We start from the raw sequence: 17,550 nt of genomic DNA on the forward strand, positions 1-17,550 counted from the left end.
CGTTGATTCTACATGCTTTTCCGCCCCAAACGCCAAACCATGCAAGCTCTCTGTGACTACGTTACGCTACGTTACGTTAAGCAACGCTTCGCTACGCTACGCTACGCTACCTTCCGCCCGACGTTGCCCACGCCGCGGCCAACCACGCTCACAACAATCTCGCCGCGGTCCTGGTCGCCGCCGTTCTCGCGGAATCCCCACCCACTGCCGCCAAACACCTTTGAGTCTCGAGCCAGCGAGATGATCTCCTCGCTAGCCAGCACGTCCTTGCCCAACGCGACTCTGCCGACGTCCTCGGACCCCATGGCCATGAGCATCAGCACTGTGGGCGCGGCGATCTTCTCCACGGCGCCGCCCTGCGAGATCTTCTCCAACAGCTGGTACGCGCACTGCTTGCCGATGTCGTCGGCTGGCACGCCGCCCTCGGGCGGCGAGCACACGTCGGCACTGTATAGACAGCCCGTGCTGCTCTCGGCGACCAGACTCAGGCCAAAGCCCACGGCCCCCTTCACTTTGGCGCCGGCGCTGCCCTTTTGCGTGGTTGGGATCAGGGGCGCGGGCGAGGCGTCGGAGAAGATGTATGTGTCGGGCACGAATTTGTTGAGGATGCCGCGGGCCTCGTGGATCATGCGCTCGTTGTTGCTCTTGGGGACCTCGACGCAGTAGGCGACGCCGCGGATCTTCTTGACGCGGCCCGGGTTGAGCAGGTGCAGGGTCTTGGGCAGGCGCACCTGGTGGTTGAAGACGAGCTGGACCTCGCCGCCGGCGCTCTTGGCGGGGCCCGGGGCGCAGCTGCGGCGCAGGATGCGCAGCTCGATATTGCGCTCGATGCCAAAGGGCTTGTATAGTGGTAGTAGCGCGGTGCGGACCGTGTCGGCGCTGACGTCGCCGCTGGGGGTCGCGCCCGTGACGCAGCCCTCGCCGTGCAGGATCACGTTGACCTTGTCCTTGGCGAAGGGCGACAGGATGCACAGCGGGATCAGCCACCACGAGACGCCCCTGCGGGCGCACTCGCGCGGGATCTCGTGGCGGATGACGCCGCCGTGGGCGCCGAGGCCCTCTGCCGAGCCGGTGATGAGGCCGGGGCGGTAGACGAGCGTCGTGCCCGTCATGCTGAACTGCACCTGGCCGCCATTGGTGACGGCGTCGAGCAGGCGCACAAAGTTGGTCTCGTAGCGCGTGAGGCCGGGGCTGGTCGACGCCGAGCGGATCTGCGAGATGCGGATCGGGCGTCCGGTGAGGGTCGCGAGCAGCAGGCGCGACACCAGGTGGCGGTGGCCCGTGAAGTTCAGCGGCTGCTGGAGCGCTTCGTCGACGGCCATGGCGGATGTGCGGGCGGATGTGCGGGCGGTGTCGTCGAGTCGTCGGTCGTCGAGGGCCTGGCGAGCCGGCGAGTGAATGGCGCGGCGGGAGCTTTTTTTCTAATCGATAACAGCCGCGCTAGCCCGCACCTGACCTAGCCCGTGCGTCTCTCCGCATCGCGTCCCTCAGCGCGTGCCCTCAGGTGCGATTGCGCGGTGCTCGCGGTCCGCGTCTTGCCGCCGTGTTTCTGCTGCTGCGGCCGTTTCCGCCTGTTTTTGCGTCCATTCGCTTTAGCCACCTTCGGCGAGCTTGCTGCGTCATCAATGGCTGTTCGCGTTGGCCAGACCCGACACGCAGCCCGACCGCTCTTGAAGATTGTCCGGGGGAAGGTGCATGCTGGACCACACGACCACGAAGAAGCCCCGCAACAGGAACATGTCCTTGAAGACTTCGACGCTGACCCTGTTCTTGAAGACTTTGACGCTGACCCTGTGTCCTCGGACGGCGAGACCTCGAGACCTCCGCCCAAACACTCAAAGCCGACGCAATCCTCAACAGACGACAACGACGACGCACTGAGACCCCCGCCCAAACGCTCAAAGCCGACGCAGTCCCTGAAGAGCGACACCGAAGACACACTCAGGCCCCCACCGAAACACCGAAAGCACACACAGTCCTTCCAAAGTGACAATGAAGACGCACTCAAGAAGCCCCCGGGCTCAAATCGAAAGCGGAAAGCAGATGCACTGCTGCCCGGACGAGAACCAGACCCCGAGCAAGGGTTGAGAAAACCCAAGGCCGCGAGGCCTCGCATCACTGCAGTTCGAGCACCAAGATCTGGCCAGTTTGAACAAAGCAGGGCAGCCAAGGAAGAGCTCCACGCCGGCAAAGCAGGTGCATCGACGACCCACACACCGCCGCTCTCATCACAGGGGAACGATTGGGGGCTCAACCCGCTGCTCCTTGCTTCGAGCCAAAGTCCGCAGAGTGGAAGGAGAAAAGACTACAGCTCCAAGAGCAAAACGTTCAACATACATGCAGCACTCCCTGCGACGAAGCCGAGCAAGGGACCAGTAAAGTTTGGAACCAAGTCCAACAAGCCAAAGACTCCAGTCGAGTACGATAGCGATGAGGATGACAATGTCTCCATGATGACCGACCCACGGGACGAGGAAGCGCCCGAACCGGAACCAGAGGATCCAGAGCTGCGTAAAGTTCCACGGAAGAAGAAGAAAGAAGCTCAGACAAACGGCAATACGCTAGAGCCGTCTGCTGTGGACGGTACAGAGCTCGCCAACCTCCTCAAGCCGACATTGCGTGAACAGCTCGGTCTGACCGACGACGCATACTCTTCGCTGCCGGCGTCGAGCGCACCACAAGAAGACATGGACACCCTCGACTCGTACGTCCGCGACCTGCCCGCCGAAGCAGACGAAGACGCCGCATGCCCCATCTGCCACGAGCGCGTTGACCAAGAACGCTACTGGGCCTTCTGGAAAGGCCGCGACAAGACGGTCAAGAACCAAGCCACCTTCTGCCACACCCACAGAGAGGCGTCTGCACGAGAAGAGTACGCCGCCGAGGGCTACCCGCCGATCGACTGGGCCACGCTCTCCTCGCGCATCAAGAAGCACCGCATGGACCTGTACACCATCCTCACCGGCGACGCCCCGAGCCCGTACCGCGCGCGCTACGCGCCCCTCGCGCTGACCGGCAAAGCCGCCGCCGCGCCCTCCACGCGCCGCGACCTGCCCCCCTCTCAGCAAAACGCCCTCGCCTCGTGTACCTTTGACGACGCGACCGTCTATCCAGGCTACTACGGCCCGCGCGGCCGGCGCCACATCACCGAAGCCGTGATGACCCTCCTGCACACGCCGATCGCGCAGTCGCGCGACCCCGTCGTGCAGACCTCGGGCCCCGCGACGTTCGTGCAGGCCGTGCTGGTGCCCGAAGTTGCGGTGCGGCTGATCATGGAGGACTTGCAGTGCGATCGCGACGCGGCGGACGAGGTGCGCGAGAAGACGTTCGAGATGGGGGTTTTGCTGCATGAGGAGATTGAGGATGAGGTGCTTGTGGGCGAGGAGGAGGGGGAGGGGGAGGGGGAGGGGGATAACGAGTATCGTGTTTGAGAGTGTCATATGCATTTTTGTTGTGTGGACGGTGGGGTCTCTACCGTCGTTTTGAGGTGCGTGGGGAGCGCTGAAGCGGATTTTGATACCCAGGTTCTTCTATCAGTATATGCATGTCGTGTAGAGTAGTCCACTTTATGTTTTTATGTTTCTCGTGTCATGACAGGCCGTGCATGCGCTACAGCTCATCGCGTTTCCTCCTCTGACCGCCTGCTTGTTGCTGCTCCTGTGTCTGCTCAAACTTCTCCCTCTCCACGTCCTCCTCCCACATCTTTTTCTTCGGGTTTCGAGGCTTGTCACTCTCCTTCAGCACAGTCCCGTCACCGCGGATCACCGGGCCTTCGTCGTCTGGCTGCTGTCTGTTCTCCCTTAGTTGAGGATGAACATCCTCTGCCTGCGGCTGCTGCTGCTGCTGTTGTTGTTGTTGCTGCGCCTGCTCCGCCATCTTGCCAACTTCTTGACTTACTGAGCCTGGGGGACTTGGATCGCCTTGGTGATAACCCCTGCCTCCGCCACCAACACGGATGTAATTGTTGGGCGGTGGGGCGTTGGGATCGAAGTTCCTCCGCGGAGGGCCTCCTGTCGCACTTGGCTGCACGACGAGACTGGTGCTCGAGCCGGAGACGACAGCGAGACTCGAGGACTTGGATGCGCCTGCGGCTGTGGTGATGCCGACGACGCCAAAGACGATGCGGAAGACGAGCTTCAGGGGCCAGATCAGGAACCAGGTCAGCGGGCCGTAGAGCCAGCGGCGGAAGACGAGCCAGATGATGGTCGTGATGAGGATGTAGAAGGTGGTCTCGAGGTACCAGGTATCGCTCTTGGTGCTCTTCAGCAGGGTGGTGACGAGGGTTCTGCTGTTTGCGAGAAGCGTGTTGAGGTCGGCGTACTTCTCTCCTAGATCGGCGAGTGCAGCCGTCGACTCTTCGAGGGTTTCCTGGGCGAAGCGTGAGCGAGAGAGCTCGTTTTGCATCAACGCATGCGTTCGTCGAAGGGCGGCTGTGACGTCGGACGAGGCCTGGGCGACAATCTCGTCCTCGTTGAGGCCCTTGTTCTGTCTGCGCTGGCGGTAGGTGGACGATGGCGTGGAGGCGCCGGACTGCAGGTTCGAGAAGAGGAGCTCGCGCTCCTTGAGCTTTGCGCGCTCGGCGTTGTGCTTGGCAACGAGCTGGGCCTTGCGGTACTGTGCGCGTGACCTGGTGCTGTCAGCGCGCGGTGACGACTCGCACGGGCGGGGGGACGTACGCTTTGAGGTCCTCGGTGAGGCGCGCGAGCAGGACAGCTAGCCGCGCGCGTTCGGCCTCCCTGGCGCTGTCTCTGCGCTTCGCAGCTGTGGCGGGGCCGTATTGGAGGACGTCCTCGACCTCTTGGCGCAGCAGCTCGAGTTCCTCCTCAACGGCCTTCAGCGTCTCGTGGATCTCGGCGCTCAGCTCCAGGCGCACGTCGGCGGCGTCGGCGTGCAGTGGCTGCGAGCCGGGCTGGAAGTCGAGCTTGGCCAGGCGCTGTATGAGCTGGGCGACGGACTTGTTGGACTCGGTCAGGGCAGTCAGGCGGGCGGTGAGCGTGTGCGTGGTCGCAGGGAGCGGCGCCATGGTGCAGCGCAACAGGTGGTCGGAGTGCGGTGCGCCTATGACGGAGGGGAGCCGTCCAGCGGGCCGTTCAGACCCACCGCGCCAGTCCACGGCGCCAGGCGAAAACTGCAGCACGGGCGCGGTGCACTGGGCGACGCATCCCGCGGCCCAGACGGTCTGGTCTGGCTCTCCTCGCAGTCTCGCAGTCTCGCAGCCTCGCAGCCTCGCAGCCTCGCAGCCGGCCGCAACACCGCCAGCATGATCACCCGCTTCCTGACCGAGGTGCGCGTCGCCTTCAATCCCTTCAGCCCGCGCTCGAAGCCCGCGCGCCTGTTCCTGTCGCTCATCCCCGCCGACGCCCGCGCCTCGGGCATGCTCGTCCAGTCGAAGCTGCTGCCGCGCACCAGCAAGGACAATGCCACCTTGGACGTCAAGTTCAGTACGTGTGCCCGCTCGCCCCGGTCCACCCCAGGCCCGCCACGTCCGCCAGCGCTGACCCGCCCGCAGAGGATGGCAAGCAGATGAACCTCGACCTGTCCAACATGCGCATCACAGACGTCATGGAGCAGGTCGACCGCCACTCGCGCATGCTTGCGCGTAAGGAAGAGCTGACAGGCAACTAAAGCCTTGGGGCATTGCTCGTCACATTGCTCGTCACGTCGCTCGTCACATCGCTCGGCACATCGCTCCACACACTGCTCCACACACCGCAGTCTTGCACACGCGTCTGCTACCGAGCACGCGAGCCGCCGACGCCAGCACCGCCATGTATATTAGCCATGTATATAAGAAGCATCACACCGAGTCACGGCACGGGCTGGAGCCACTGCATGTCAACATGACTATCGCTTTTGGATGAATCTATGTGTTTGGCCAAGAATAGACTTTTTCTCAATCGCAACCCCTTTTTCCGTCCATGCCTCTGGCCGTAGCCACGTCGATCCGTGGGCCCGTCATGTCTTCATTTGTTTGCGATGCGATATATGACCGTCTTCCACGAGAGCCGTTTCCTGCCGTCATTGGTGATTCCAGACGTCTAGCTGGAGGGGGCGCCAGAGATGTAGAACCACTTGTCGATGCTAGAGTCGATAGGCGCGGGGGCCTTGTCCTCGCCAGCGGGGATGCTCAGCGAGCTGGCGTCGGTCTTCTCGGCCGAGTGGGCAAGCGTCGTGTTGACGAGAGAGAGGTCGTTCTTGGCAGTCTTGCCAGCGACGAGCTTCTCCCACGCCTCAGCGCACTCACGGACAATGTCCATGGCGTACTTCTTGTTCTTGCACTCGCCGGAGAAGGCGAACTGGTTCTCGGGCTTGCCATCGGGGATCTTGTAGATGCGGAACCACTCGTTGGTGGCACGCAGAAGACCGGGCAGGTGGCGCTCGACATCCTCAACGTCGTTGAGCTTGGGGGCCAAGGGGTCGTTCACGTTGACGACAATGATCTTCCAGTCTGTCTCGCCCTCGTCGAGCAGAGCCATGACACCGAGGACCTTGACCTGGATGACATCACCGGGCTTGTTGACAAGCTCGCCAATCTCGCACACGTCGAGCGGGTCGTTGTCGCCATTGGCCTTGGTCTCGGGGTGGGTGACGTTGGGGTCCTCCCAGGTCTGCAGCAGCGGTCAGTACGCAGTCGTCGTGGCCGACAGGGGGCGGGCGTCATCGTACCTGGGGGAAGGCACCGTAGTTCCAGAGGTAGCCCTTGTGGGGGAAGCAGTTGCGCACGAAGCGGAGCTTGCCCTTCTTGATGTCCTGCTTGATGGGGTTCAGGGTCTCCTCCTTGGAGATCTGTTGGGGCGGTCAGTGGCATGTCGCCATGGCGGGGTAGCGGGCGGCGGGCGCTCGCGAACGCTCAATGGCACTCAATGCCGGGGCACTCACCTCCATCTTGGCGTTGCTCCAGCGGGGGACCTCGACGATCATGTTGAGGACCGTCTGCTGCTCATTGGCGTAGAGCGGGATGTCGTGCCATGCCGAGATCGGCTGGCCGTCCTTCTCGATGAAGACGCGGTGCTCGAGCGTGTTCGCCGCAGCGACCTTGCGGGTGGAGTAAGCCATGCTGGTGGGTGCTGACTTGAGAGTTGTGGAGGGTGAAGTGGAGGAGGAGAAGTGCTGCTGGATTTTGTCGAGGCGCTGGAGGGGTCTAGTGGGGCTGGCAGGCGCACGCGCAGGCGGGCGGTGTTGGTTAGCCAGTGTGACGAGCGTCTGCCGGCATGGGGCAGACCCAGGGCTCAGGATGGACAATGGCAGAGGGCGACCGGCTCGCTTGGCTACGTTGAGCCTCAGCAACGATCGCGAGCAGTGCATGCAGACGGTAATTATCAGGGGGCCGCTTAGCTCGACTGGCCGGCAACGCTCCTCGTGCTCAAACCGAGGTGTGGGAGCTGCCGGAGGTTTTCCACGCGCAACGCACGGACGGCTCCTGCCTCACTGAGTCGCTGCGTGGGGAAGCCACGCCTGTCATCTATCATTGCGTCTGCAGTCTGTATCATCACACCTGCAGTCTGCATCGCTCGCCTGCGGTCTGTCCCTGAACCTCAAATGTTTAATACAGTCTATGTGGCCGCCAGAAACCCCGGCCCAACAGCTTTGCATGCTCGGGCTCTTGCCTCTGTTCGACTTGATCCACTACGCCTACCAGTCCATCGTCGATGTCCTCCACCACTTCTCCCAGACTTGACTCTCCCGAGAAACCCTCAAAGCTCCCCTGGTCCAACATCTCGCTCTCACATGTATCTGCATCATCAGTGATACCCGTGTCCTGGCAATCACTGCCTTTGCCAACATCAAGCTGTGATGGCACAAGCTGCTGTTCCTGCACTACATAGGAGTTGGGGCCAGAGAAGTTCGGCAGACTGAATTGCTGCACACTTGGAACGTCAAATCGTGCTGTAGGCGCGTATGCAGTCACTCGAGGGGGAACACGTCGAGCTTGCTGAGCTGTGCTTTGGGGGCCAGAGGCTGGACAGACTCTGTCGAGATTATCTTGCGATGATACTTGCTGAGACACCGCCAGGGACGAATTGTTATAATACTGTAGTACTTCGTCTAGATCCGTTGGGCATTGCAGACTCTGGTATGATAAGGGACAGTTGGGAACATCGATAGAGATTCGTCTCTGGGCTGACGGTGCATTATCGTTTGTATAAGCCGTCTGATCTGAGCGCCCGACCCTGGGGAGGGTTGTACCCTCGGCGTTGATTTGAGTCTGCCAATGTGGCGGCTTCCAGGAGGATGAAGTAGCGCGTTCAACTGAGTGGCAAGCGGCTCGATCGATAAGCCCTGATTGCTGGAGAGAAGGAGACCGTTGAAGCGACAATGGTGACCTCGCAAGGCCTACGGATTTTGGAGCTATCGATGATACCTTGGGTTTTTCTGCACTACTGATGCCAAATAAACTAACTGAAGCGGGCATCTGTTCGCGAGCCTGGCTGTGTCTGTGATGCTGCACCTCCTCGACTTCCCGGTTCAATATATCGAACCGCCTACCTCCAACCGTGAGCCGATCTCTCGCTTGTACTGGCGCAGTACTGGGAGCGCGAACAGAATCTGACCATGAGAAGTAGCTGCTGCTCTCATGGCTGGGTCCCCCACGACCAGTCATTGGGTACAACGCGTTACCTTCAGACTCATTTGTTTGAACAGCAACATCGGATACGCCAAGTTCTCGCGCTCGTTCTGGACGACTGGGCCTTACTGCGGCAGATGACATCAATAGCGAGTGTGTGCTGCTTGGTACAGCACCTCCGTGAGTATCTGCCAATGCAGGTCGCGCCGAAGTGAAGTATGCAGAGACGTCTTCTTCTTTTCTCCGTGTGTGATCCATCTTGCGCTTCTTCTTCGTTTGCGAGGGTTGTGCAGCATAGTCTTGCTCATCATGGCCGTTTCGTAAAAACTTCATCTCAGAGAAGACTAGATCGGGTACTGTCATAGTGTCAGTCGATTTGGTACTACGCGAACCGTTGTGGGCTCAAGGCTCGGACGGTTGCAACGGAGTAGGCTTACGACCACGGCCCCTAACAGAAGCCGAGCTTTTGCCATTGCTGAAAAGCCCTGTCTTGTCCGGCGGCTTCAGCTAGACTAGTTGTCAATATAGCTGGCATTTCACGTATGTATAACACTGACTGTCAACCGATCCTTGGAGTTGGTTCTAGCCAAAGACTCATGACCAATACCGTTGTGTAGTTTCCCGTCACTTCTTTGCTTGGATTTCTGTTTCGATTTCTTGGAACCGATCGCACGGTCTGAGTGTAACGTCTGTTTTTGCTCCTTCAGCTTCTTTGACTGAGTGTCGTATTTACCCGGGCGTATCTTGCGGCGAGGTTGTCGCGCATAACGTTGCCTTGCAGCACTGCTGCCCACAGAATTACTAAAAGCAGAGTGAGCTGCTACGCTACATGCGACTTCGACGGCATCTCGGACATCATTTCTGGGTTTCTCCAGTGTTGAGATATCTTTAGGCCGCGACTGTGAAGGAAGCTCTTCGAGTAGCGAGCTGTCTGACGAGCTGCACTTTTGTCTTCGTCTTGTATGTGGAACAGGATCAGGCTGCTTTGGCAGGAGGAAATGCTCAACATCTGGTCGCTTGAACCGGACTGGACTCTCGGTCTCAGCAAGCCACTTTCGAATATCCATTTTACGGCCCGATTGTTGCATTCCACTGCATTTATGATAGGACAAGCGGTGTTGAGCCAGCGGTCCCGTCGGGAGAATCAAACCAGGTAGCGCTGGAGACTGTGACGATAAAAGGATGTTGTACAGCAGCGCACCGGGGTAGGCTGCGACAACGAGCCTTGAGCCCTATGAGGTTGACTTTGTGTAACCCGGAAGGAAGACAGGAAAATGGTGTGAACAGACATGGCGCCGCTCGATGCTGCTGGAATCGAGTAACGCGCATGAGTAGGGAAGGCATGTTGAAAGTGCTCGTCAAAGCTGCTTGGCCGCCAGGTGCCCTTTCCCAAGAGGCAGACATGACGGATATTGCACATGTCGAGCCTTACTTGAGTACTGGCAGTTGCCCAGGCGCACAAGGATCTGCCCAAATTTCACAGCCATCGTGCTGCACTCGCCATCGGCGTATATTGAAAGGCGTTCTTCGCCAATCGGAACTTACGAATACACCTCATCAACGGTAGACATTACACTCATAATCATCCGGCCACGGGTGAGTGCGGTCAGCGGTCTTGTCCCACACCTGAAGCCTGCAGCTGCCAGCCTATAGCCATCGCATGTCCCTCGTGACTTGACATCCGATACTTTCGCAGAAGGAGGACACCACGATGACAGCTTCTTTAGGTCTGTATGTATCGACTGTCGAGGTATGGACTGTGAAACTCGGGAGACGTGCGGTCCCCTTGTAAGTTTCGTGACGCTGGACGAGAATCTGCTCCGACATAGCGAAGTTGGGAGCTAGCAGCCGTGCGTCTTCAGCCCCGGATCCCTGTAACTGGATACCGATCGCCCTCGCATGCAAGTGCTGATAGAGCTTGCAGCTAGGGAGCAACGGACGCCGTTCTATCTACACTGGCGAGTGATTCGGCGAAACTTAAAGCAGCGTGTCGAGTATCGCGCGGAAACGCGTTTTAAGGGCAGATCTGCGATGGCTCGCGTAGGTTTTGCGCGTTGCAAATGAGTGAATGCCAGAAGCGCACGGTCTTTCCACTCGATCGTGCCGCAGCCCCTCCAGGTTCCTTGGATGTGACTATGACAAGCGGCCTGGACCCACCTGTCAATTGACCAATCCCACGAGGTGTACGCCATGTCCTTGGTGATGCCTCTGGTTTGGCTGCATCCGAATGCGCTCTTCACCTTCCGAGCACGCAAGCCGCAGCCTGTAAGGCCCTCTGAGCGCAGGCCGTTCGCAACCGTCCAATAATGCCCCTGCGTGCGTGCCGGCCCCTCGAAAAGTCGAATCAGACAAGTCGACCTGTCTCTTTTTGCCGGCCTGCTGCCCTGTCATTGGATCCCACTAGTCTGAAGCTAGCTATGGGTTGCATAATTCCGGCATGAGGAAACGCACACGGGACGAGCTAGCTCAGCTGGAGCAGAGGTGTGGGAGAGCTGGTGTTCTGCAATGAGGTGTTGGGCCAGCAAGTGAATTCATGGGCGCAATAGCCCTACTCTCGTCCTGTGCCTCCCGTGCCCTTCTCGACACGTAGCATTTAAAGCGCCTAACGATCGGTTCATTGGCCGCGAGCCAGCTCTTCTCAACTATCCCGCCGTCACCATCGACCCAGGTTCCTGCTCTTGCGTGAGCGCCAACCCTACACCAATCCAGCTAGCGTTCTTTCACTGGAGGGGTCCTTAGTTCTACCTGCCCCGCCAACCGACGCCCTCCACCTCGCTTTCTCTGCCCATCATCACGACCTTGCAGCAGACTTCTTCCTTCGTCCACACGCATTATCGATTGCTTGTGCCATCGATACCGAAACAGCCTGGTGCTTAAGACTAAATGTTCGTTCCGTCACGTTGCTTGTTATGACCTGCAGAGGACGCCGCGATGGGCTTCCTTCGCATGTGTCCTCCCAACTTCCTTTCTCTAACACTCTTCTCGTTTACCTGTTGTGAGGCTCTTTGTATCGCGTGCGCGTTCGTTTTGCTCGAGAGTCAGTATTGAGACAGTTCAGTGCTCCTTTAGATCACCATGTCAAAGCTCTTCATAGGGTAAGTCTGACCTCACTGTCACTACGAGGCTGCCACTAACATTGCGGTAGCGGTCTTGCGTGGCACACTGATGACGCAACCCTGCGCCAGAAGTTCGAGGAGTTCGGCCAAGTTGAAGAGGCAGTAAGTCACGTTCATTGAGCAAGAAGGTGCCAGTAAGCAAGCATGGTAGCTCACCTCACTACAGGTAGTCGTCAAGGACCGCGACACTGGCCGCAGCAGGGGATTCGGTTTCGTCCGTTTCGCCACCGATGCCGAGGCCGACACTGCTATGCAGAACATGAACAACATTGAGTAGGTGCTCCTACTTTGTGGCGCGATCGATCGTGCGCTCTACACGTCGTCTTCTGTTTCGCGCCAACGAGTCTTCTCATTGGAACTTGCTGATCATACATTAGATTCGATGGACGTACCATCCGCGTCGACAAGGCTTCTGACCGTGCCGGTGGAGGTGGTGGAGGTGGTGGCCGCGGCGGCTTCGGAGGCGGCTACGGACGTGGAGGCGGCGGCGGTGGTGGTAGCTACGGCGGCGGCGGCAATGGTGAGATTATGAGATCCAACACTGAGCGTTCTCTTACTAACTCGACGTCAGGCTACGGTGGCGGCGGTGGCGGTCGTGGTTCGTAACCACAATTCATGGGAGCCCGATCTTTACTGACAATTTTGATAGGCTATGGTGGTCAATGGGGCCCCCCTGGTGGTCAGGGCGGTGGTTACCAAGGTCAAGGCGGCTACGGCGGCCAGGGCGGCCAGCGTCAAGGCTACGGCGACCAACAGCAGCAGCAGGGCGGCGGCGGCGGCCAGTGGTAAAGGCTCTAGCAAAGCTTCCCTCACAGCGACGGCAACATGTGTCACAACATCAGCCAATTTCGTTGTTGAGGGTCTCAGCAAGAAGTTCACTACGTCCGGACTTCGATGGAGGACTGATGTTCGAGCTTTGACAGATACTGTGTCGGACTGGGATGGGTGCTGGCGGTTCAATGTGCTCTCGAGCTCCTATTTCAGGGCTTTGCAGGTTGTCTTGGAGTCGCACTGACGAGATGATTGATACCCATTGAATCAGGACTTGCTTATCTCAGGTCGTGGTTTTAGCTGTCTGACTCAACCCTATTCACGGCTTCTTCTTGTATCTGGCCAATTTCTGATGTGCATGACAAGGTGCTAGCATTTCCAAGCTTGCTGAACATGAACACCAAGTCTTCTCAAAATCGCCATTCATTCAGTATGCCAGGCAGACGATTCATGGAGAAGGCTCTGCTTCGTAGGCACCAGCTCCCAGAAAACGAGCGCTTGCCGGCAATCAAGCTGAAGTCGACCAGCTGGTGGCCCCGTCAATCCAGCTAGGTAATGTGTAACACAACCCTACACATGTTGCGACATGACCGTTATACAACATTGTGCCAATGCAGTTATTCTGTAAGACAGCCCAGACTGTCAGCTCAGCCAACGCATTGTGATAAGCCCGCATAGAACGCACCTAGCCGCCGTGAGTCTAGAGACGGGCTGCAGAAGAGTGCATACAATAGAGCAGATGCGGACTGCGGATGCAAGTGATCGTCGTAAGTCAGGCGCCCCACGCGCAGCCATGTTTTCCGGGTGACCCGCATCGCTGCTGCCTTAGGGGTTGGCGCAGAGGCTGGAACGTGGACAGGGAAGCAATCCGTGTCCCCGGATTGCTGGAACACAACCACCACCGGCCATTTCCAGCAGGCTCGAGGACATCATGAAGAGTTGGAATGGACATGATGACGCACGGATTGCACCTCAGCGGGCTCCCTCAGGCGCTCGCTTCCTGACTGCTGCCTTTGTTGCACTTGTCCTTGTGGCTGGATTAGATACCATCTTTCCCAGCTTCCAGCATCGATACATTCCGAACGTCGGTAACAAGCCACGGGTAGGAATCAGCCACGGCTCGAAATCGTTCGAATGGTCTCAGGTACGTGTTGACATTCCTAAGCATTAGCAATGTGGGGACCGTGCATACTGTGTCTCGTCCTTTCCTCAATCTACCCTTGCAACATTACAACAGCGGGTGGTGTGGGAAATGATAGACATGACACGGCGTTTGTATACCATCGTCAGTGACCGGCGAAAGATCTGAACTAGGTCTCTAGGCTTGAACAACATGGTGGTTCAATTCATATGTGTATTGTCATCTTGCCAAATCGAGGTCTTTCACCACTGTACGCTATGCGCTCTGGAATCTGCATCGTCATTTGTTCGAGCACAAATTTCAACATACTGACCGCCCACGTAGATTGAGGCCCAGGAATATCTCGAGTTCCATGAATGCTTTGACGGTTTTGAGTGTGCGAAATTGAGCCTACCATTGGACTATTTCAATGGCACGTTTCCAGACGCCACTGTTAGTGTGGCAATTGCGAAGCTGCCTGCGAAGGTATCCATCAATGACCCCAGATACGGAGGTCCGATTCTGCTCAACCCGGGCGGACCAGGGGGGCCAGGAGCGCAATTCGCGCTATCCACAGCCAAATCACTACAGTGGGTGGTGGACGCAGATTCGAAACCCACCTCAGCGGAAGATGATTCCCGATTCTTCGATATAATCGGTTTCGATCCTCGCGGTATCGGCGAGACTACGCCCGCCGCCACATGTATCTCAGATGCTGCCGCAGCGTGGTCCTGGAGACTGAGAGAGTCCGAAGAAGGTATCTTAGGCAGCTCAGACGCCGCGCTCGGTCGATTGTGGTCTATGACCCATGCGCTCGGTTCTTCGTGCAGACTAGCTATGGACGAGGAGGACGGTCCAGACGTGAAGCAGTACATGACCACTGCCTTTGTTGCTCGAGATATGCTCGAGATTGTCGAAAGACATGCTGAGTACAATGTGCATAAGGTCGCACGAGAAACGCACAACAACGGAAAACGTTCCGGCCCTCACACTAATTCACACCCAAAATATACTCCAGGAGAAGCTAAGCTACAGTACTGGGGATTTTCCTACGGAACATTTCTTGGCTCCACGTTCGCGTCCATGTTTCCAGATCGAGTTGGCCGAGCCGTGCTCGATGGTGTTGTTAATGAATGGGACTACGTCCATTCCTTAGGTAACGGGAGTCTGGTAGACAGCGAAAAAGCCATGGAGTCTTTCTATTCCTACTGTCTACTTTCTGGATCAACAGTTTGCCCCTTAGCACTGGAAAATACCACTACTACCGCGGAGATCAAAGAGCGCGTCGAGAGGATCATAAACTCGCTTTACCATAATCCATTCATCCTCGCTTCAGCAGATGGCCCAGAGGTCTTCACTTACTCTGACCTCAAAAGTACCATCTTCAGCAGCATCTATCAACCACACATCACATTTGAGATTCTTGGGCAACTGCTTGCACAGCTCGAAGCTGGTCATGGTGATTTGATCGACTACCTGTCAAAACCCTTCCGGCTTGATCACACGCTATCGTGTGATGTTAATGGGAATGTCAACCCTAGCATCTCGTATACCAATGATGTTCCGACATTCGCCATCCTGTGCGCCGACGGCATAGATCAGCAGAACCTGAGTCCCAATGAGTTTGTCGAGTACTGGCATCTTCTACAGACTATCTCGTATCCAGCTGGAGACCTATGGGCAATGCTGAAGATGAAGTGTGCCGCTTGGAAAATTACCGCAAGCTACAAATTCGATGGGGAGTATGGAGGTAACACAAGCTACCCGATTCTGTTTGTTAGCAACACCGCGGATCCCGTCACACCGCTGCGAAGCGGGAGAATTATGCAGTCCAAATTCCCCAATAGCAGGCTTCTTGTCAACGATCAGGCGGGTCATTGCTCTTTTTCGGCTACAAACCTGTGCGCATATGAAAGGATCAAGGCGTATTTCCAGACAGGCGCGTTGCCTGCGAAGGATACACTTTGCGTACCTCCACTCAGTACTTTCTCACTGAACTCAACGGATCCGGCCTCTCCGTTTTATGATCCCACACTTGGAACCAGCACTCAGATATTCGCTGACTCCAAAGCTCACACAGAACAGCAGAATATGCACGATGCGGCGAATAAGTTAAGGCGTGTGATGGCAGAAAGTGACATATTTGGTTTCAGTAGCCTGATCGGTAACAAGAGGGCCGTGAAACTGCAGCAGTTGGCTGCCTCAAGACATCACAATTAAGCACAGAGCAAGAAGGGGAAGATTAATCATTTGCCATTGCCTGGGCACCTCAGCATTGGGGTGTGGATAGGGCCATACATTCGTTATTAGACCCACATGCTACTTTCTATTTCAAACATCTCCCACCTACGCATGGCTGTTGAAACGACACAGTGAAGGTGATTTCAGCGTAGCATCGTTTGTATGAGCATCACGAAGGATGGAGGCGTCACGCAAATTACTGTTTTGTTGTATCAATATGAACAGCTCACTATACCTATAGTTTCGAGAAGTTTTATGCAAGTTTGCATTCTTTTGAATAGAATCTTATCATATAGTGATGACAAGTTGATGTTGGTTGACTGTCCGGTCGACTTCAGGGTATCAGAAACGCAATGTATATCTATATGTCAATGAATGGAGTCCTAGGAAGCCAGCACCGGAACGGCACTCTCAGCTGCAGGCTTCTTCTCGTCTTCAATGGACTGAGTTGCAGACTGAGTCGCGGTGGCAGCGTCAACCTTGTTCTGGGCAAGACGCTATGGAAAAGTTAGCTTTGGGATACCAATCATGTTTGGGATAGGACATACGAGCAGGTTTCGTAGCAAGACCGCAATAGTAACCTTGCCAATAGCTGGAACGTAGATTGACGCCTTCTCCTTCACATCAGGGTTGAAGTTGCGTTCGCTCGAGAAGTTGATGCACACAGCGCCATCCTTCAGCAGGTGTGCAGGTACCTTGTACTTCTCCCCCGGCACACCACTGATGACAACATCACTTTTGGAAAGGCAGTCCTTGAGCTCCCATCCAGGCTTCTCCACAACATCGTGCTTCTTCTTCCTGATGCCTTCACCTCGAGTAAACTCTTGCACGTCGGCAATGTCCACGCTGTACACAGTCGCGCCATCGTTGGCCAGCAGAGCTGCCAGTGGCCGGCCCACAACTTCACTTCGGTTGATAACAGTGATTGTACGCCCATGCAGCCTGTTACCGTAGGCAAGTATGGTGTTGTAGATCCTAAGATACTCGAGGATTTTGATAACGGCAAGTGGCGTGCATGGCAGGATGCTTTTTTTGGTACCGGCGGGATCGAGGAAGCGGATGTTCTGGTACATGTTGAAAATGTACTGGTGAGACAGACCCTCGACATCTTTATCGGTGGAGACGATCTGCTGCAGGTACTGGTCTTGCCTGTTGCCGAAGATTGGGTAGTAGACCATGATACCGTCGACTCTGGCGTCGTTGTTGGCGTCGATCAGAGCGTCTTCCAGCTCCTCGCGGTCGACTTCGCGCAGTTCGTAGTCAAAGCCACTGTCATGCATGAGTTTTTTGTCTCTGGCTGTCCGGCACAGACAGGAAGAGCAGCGCAATGGGTGGGCTCACTTCTCGTTGCAAGTCTTGCCCGTCCATTCTGCATACACTCGCGCGGCAGGATCGCTGCTTGAAAGGAAGCCCACAAGGAGTGGCTTACGATCGAGCGCCTTGAGACCGTCCTGGATTTCTCCAAGAAGGCTTTTCGCGATGTTGTTCGCGAGGATTACCTTGCAGTTGGGCTTGTCGGCGGCCATGATGGGGGGAAGGTGAAAGCGGGCAGGACTTCAGAAGGAAAGGTGGGAGGCAGTTGGCTACTTTACGCGTATCCCGACGCGAAGGACAAGAAGACGTTTGGTCTGTGTCATCCTAAAACCTCCGTCTGTAAAGGCGCCGCACTTTTCGTGGTGTCTTGACTTTTTTCTGCCCCACCGAATGCGGCGACCAATCAGCGGGTTGGGGAAGTT

General features: G+C 57.0%; 9 protein-coding genes across 9 annotated transcripts; 4 read left to right on the top strand and 5 right to left on the bottom strand.

Moving 5' to 3' along the window:
* Positions 1-1,471, bottom strand: C7974DRAFT_333453 (RNA 3'-terminal phosphate cyclase/enolpyruvate transferase). The gene has a single exon (XM_046139134.1). The coding sequence runs from the start codon at positions 1,320-1,322 to the stop codon at positions 102-104; it is 1,221 nt and encodes a 406-aa protein (XP_045999592.1). The 5' UTR covers positions 1,323-1,471; the 3' UTR covers positions 1-101.
* An 11-nt stretch (positions 1,472-1,482) lies between these two features.
* Positions 1,483-3,431, top strand: C7974DRAFT_423256 (RTC4-like domain-containing protein; the record flags this gene model as incomplete). The annotated part of the gene is made up of 1 exon (XM_046144371.1): positions 1,483-3,431. Exon 1 carries the CDS (start codon positions 1,626-1,628, stop codon positions 3,429-3,431), a length of 1,806 nt encoding a protein of 601 aa, XP_045999593.1. The 5' UTR covers positions 1,483-1,625.
* Positions 3,409-5,026, bottom strand: C7974DRAFT_356714 (Sec20-domain-containing protein; the record flags this gene model as incomplete). Its single annotated transcript, XM_046139603.1, has 2 exons — positions 3,409-4,627; positions 4,677-5,026. The coding sequence occupies 2 exons, from the start codon at positions 5,021-5,023 to the stop codon at positions 3,610-3,612; spliced, it is 1,365 nt and encodes a 454-aa protein (XP_045999594.1). The 3' UTR covers positions 3,409-3,609.
* A 177-nt stretch (positions 5,027-5,203) lies between these two features.
* On the top strand, positions 5,204-5,835 carry C7974DRAFT_391464 (39S ribosomal protein L53/MRP-L53-domain-containing protein). Its single transcript, XM_046141585.1, has 2 exons — positions 5,204-5,441; positions 5,510-5,835. The coding sequence occupies exons 1-2, from the start codon at positions 5,261-5,263 to the stop codon at positions 5,623-5,625; spliced, it is 297 nt and encodes a 98-aa protein (XP_045999595.1). The 5' UTR covers positions 5,204-5,260; the 3' UTR covers positions 5,626-5,835.
* A 1-nt stretch (position 5,836) lies between these two features.
* On the bottom strand, positions 5,837-7,376 carry C7974DRAFT_356718 (inorganic pyrophosphatase). The gene is made up of 3 exons (XM_046139604.1): positions 6,880-7,376; positions 6,667-6,786; positions 5,837-6,608 (listed from the first exon to the last, which is right to left on the bottom strand). The coding sequence occupies exons 1-3, from the start codon at positions 7,303-7,305 to the stop codon at positions 6,039-6,041; spliced, it is 1,116 nt and encodes a 371-aa protein (XP_045999596.1). The 5' UTR covers positions 7,306-7,376; the 3' UTR covers positions 5,837-6,038.
* Positions 7,377-7,424: 48 nt separating this feature from the next.
* C7974DRAFT_159766 (uncharacterized protein) lies at positions 7,425-9,969 on the bottom strand. Its single transcript, XM_046135928.1, has 3 exons — positions 9,124-9,969; positions 9,004-9,073; positions 7,425-8,922 (listed from the first exon to the last, which is right to left on the bottom strand). The coding sequence occupies exons 1-3, from the start codon at positions 9,652-9,654 to the stop codon at positions 7,544-7,546; spliced, it is 1,980 nt and encodes a 659-aa protein (XP_045999597.1). The 5' UTR covers positions 9,655-9,969; the 3' UTR covers positions 7,425-7,543.
* A 1,672-nt stretch (positions 9,970-11,641) lies between these two features.
* C7974DRAFT_411802 (RNA recognition domain-containing protein) lies at positions 11,642-12,471 on the top strand (the record flags this gene model as incomplete). Its single annotated transcript, XM_046143595.1, has 6 exons — positions 11,642-11,661; positions 11,712-11,784; positions 11,849-11,955; positions 12,060-12,202; positions 12,254-12,280; positions 12,332-12,471. The coding sequence occupies 6 exons, from the start codon at positions 11,642-11,644 to the stop codon at positions 12,469-12,471; spliced, it is 510 nt and encodes a 169-aa protein (XP_045999598.1).
* An 833-nt stretch (positions 12,472-13,304) lies between these two features.
* On the top strand, positions 13,305-15,885 carry C7974DRAFT_159858 (TAP-like protein-domain-containing protein). Its single transcript, XM_046135929.1, has 2 exons — positions 13,305-13,597; positions 13,919-15,885. Exons 1-2 carry the CDS (start codon positions 13,385-13,387, stop codon positions 15,791-15,793), a joined length of 2,088 nt encoding a protein of 695 aa, XP_045999599.1. The 5' UTR covers positions 13,305-13,384; the 3' UTR covers positions 15,794-15,885.
* Positions 15,885-17,340, bottom strand: C7974DRAFT_451751 (uncharacterized protein; the record flags this gene model as incomplete). The annotated part of the gene is made up of 3 exons (XM_046145792.1): positions 15,885-16,311; positions 16,363-17,083; positions 17,156-17,340. The coding sequence occupies 3 exons, from the start codon at positions 17,338-17,340 to the stop codon at positions 16,198-16,200; spliced, it is 1,020 nt and encodes a 339-aa protein (XP_045999600.1). The 3' UTR covers positions 15,885-16,197.
* Positions 17,341-17,550: the final 210 nt, after the last annotated feature.

Source organism: Boeremia exigua (assembly GCF_020726555.1).
Source record: "Boeremia exigua strain MPI-SDFR-AT-0100 chromosome Unknown C7974scaffold_4, whole genome shotgun sequence".
NCBI classification, from domain to species: Eukaryota; Fungi; Ascomycota; class Dothideomycetes; order Pleosporales; family Didymellaceae; genus Boeremia; species Boeremia exigua.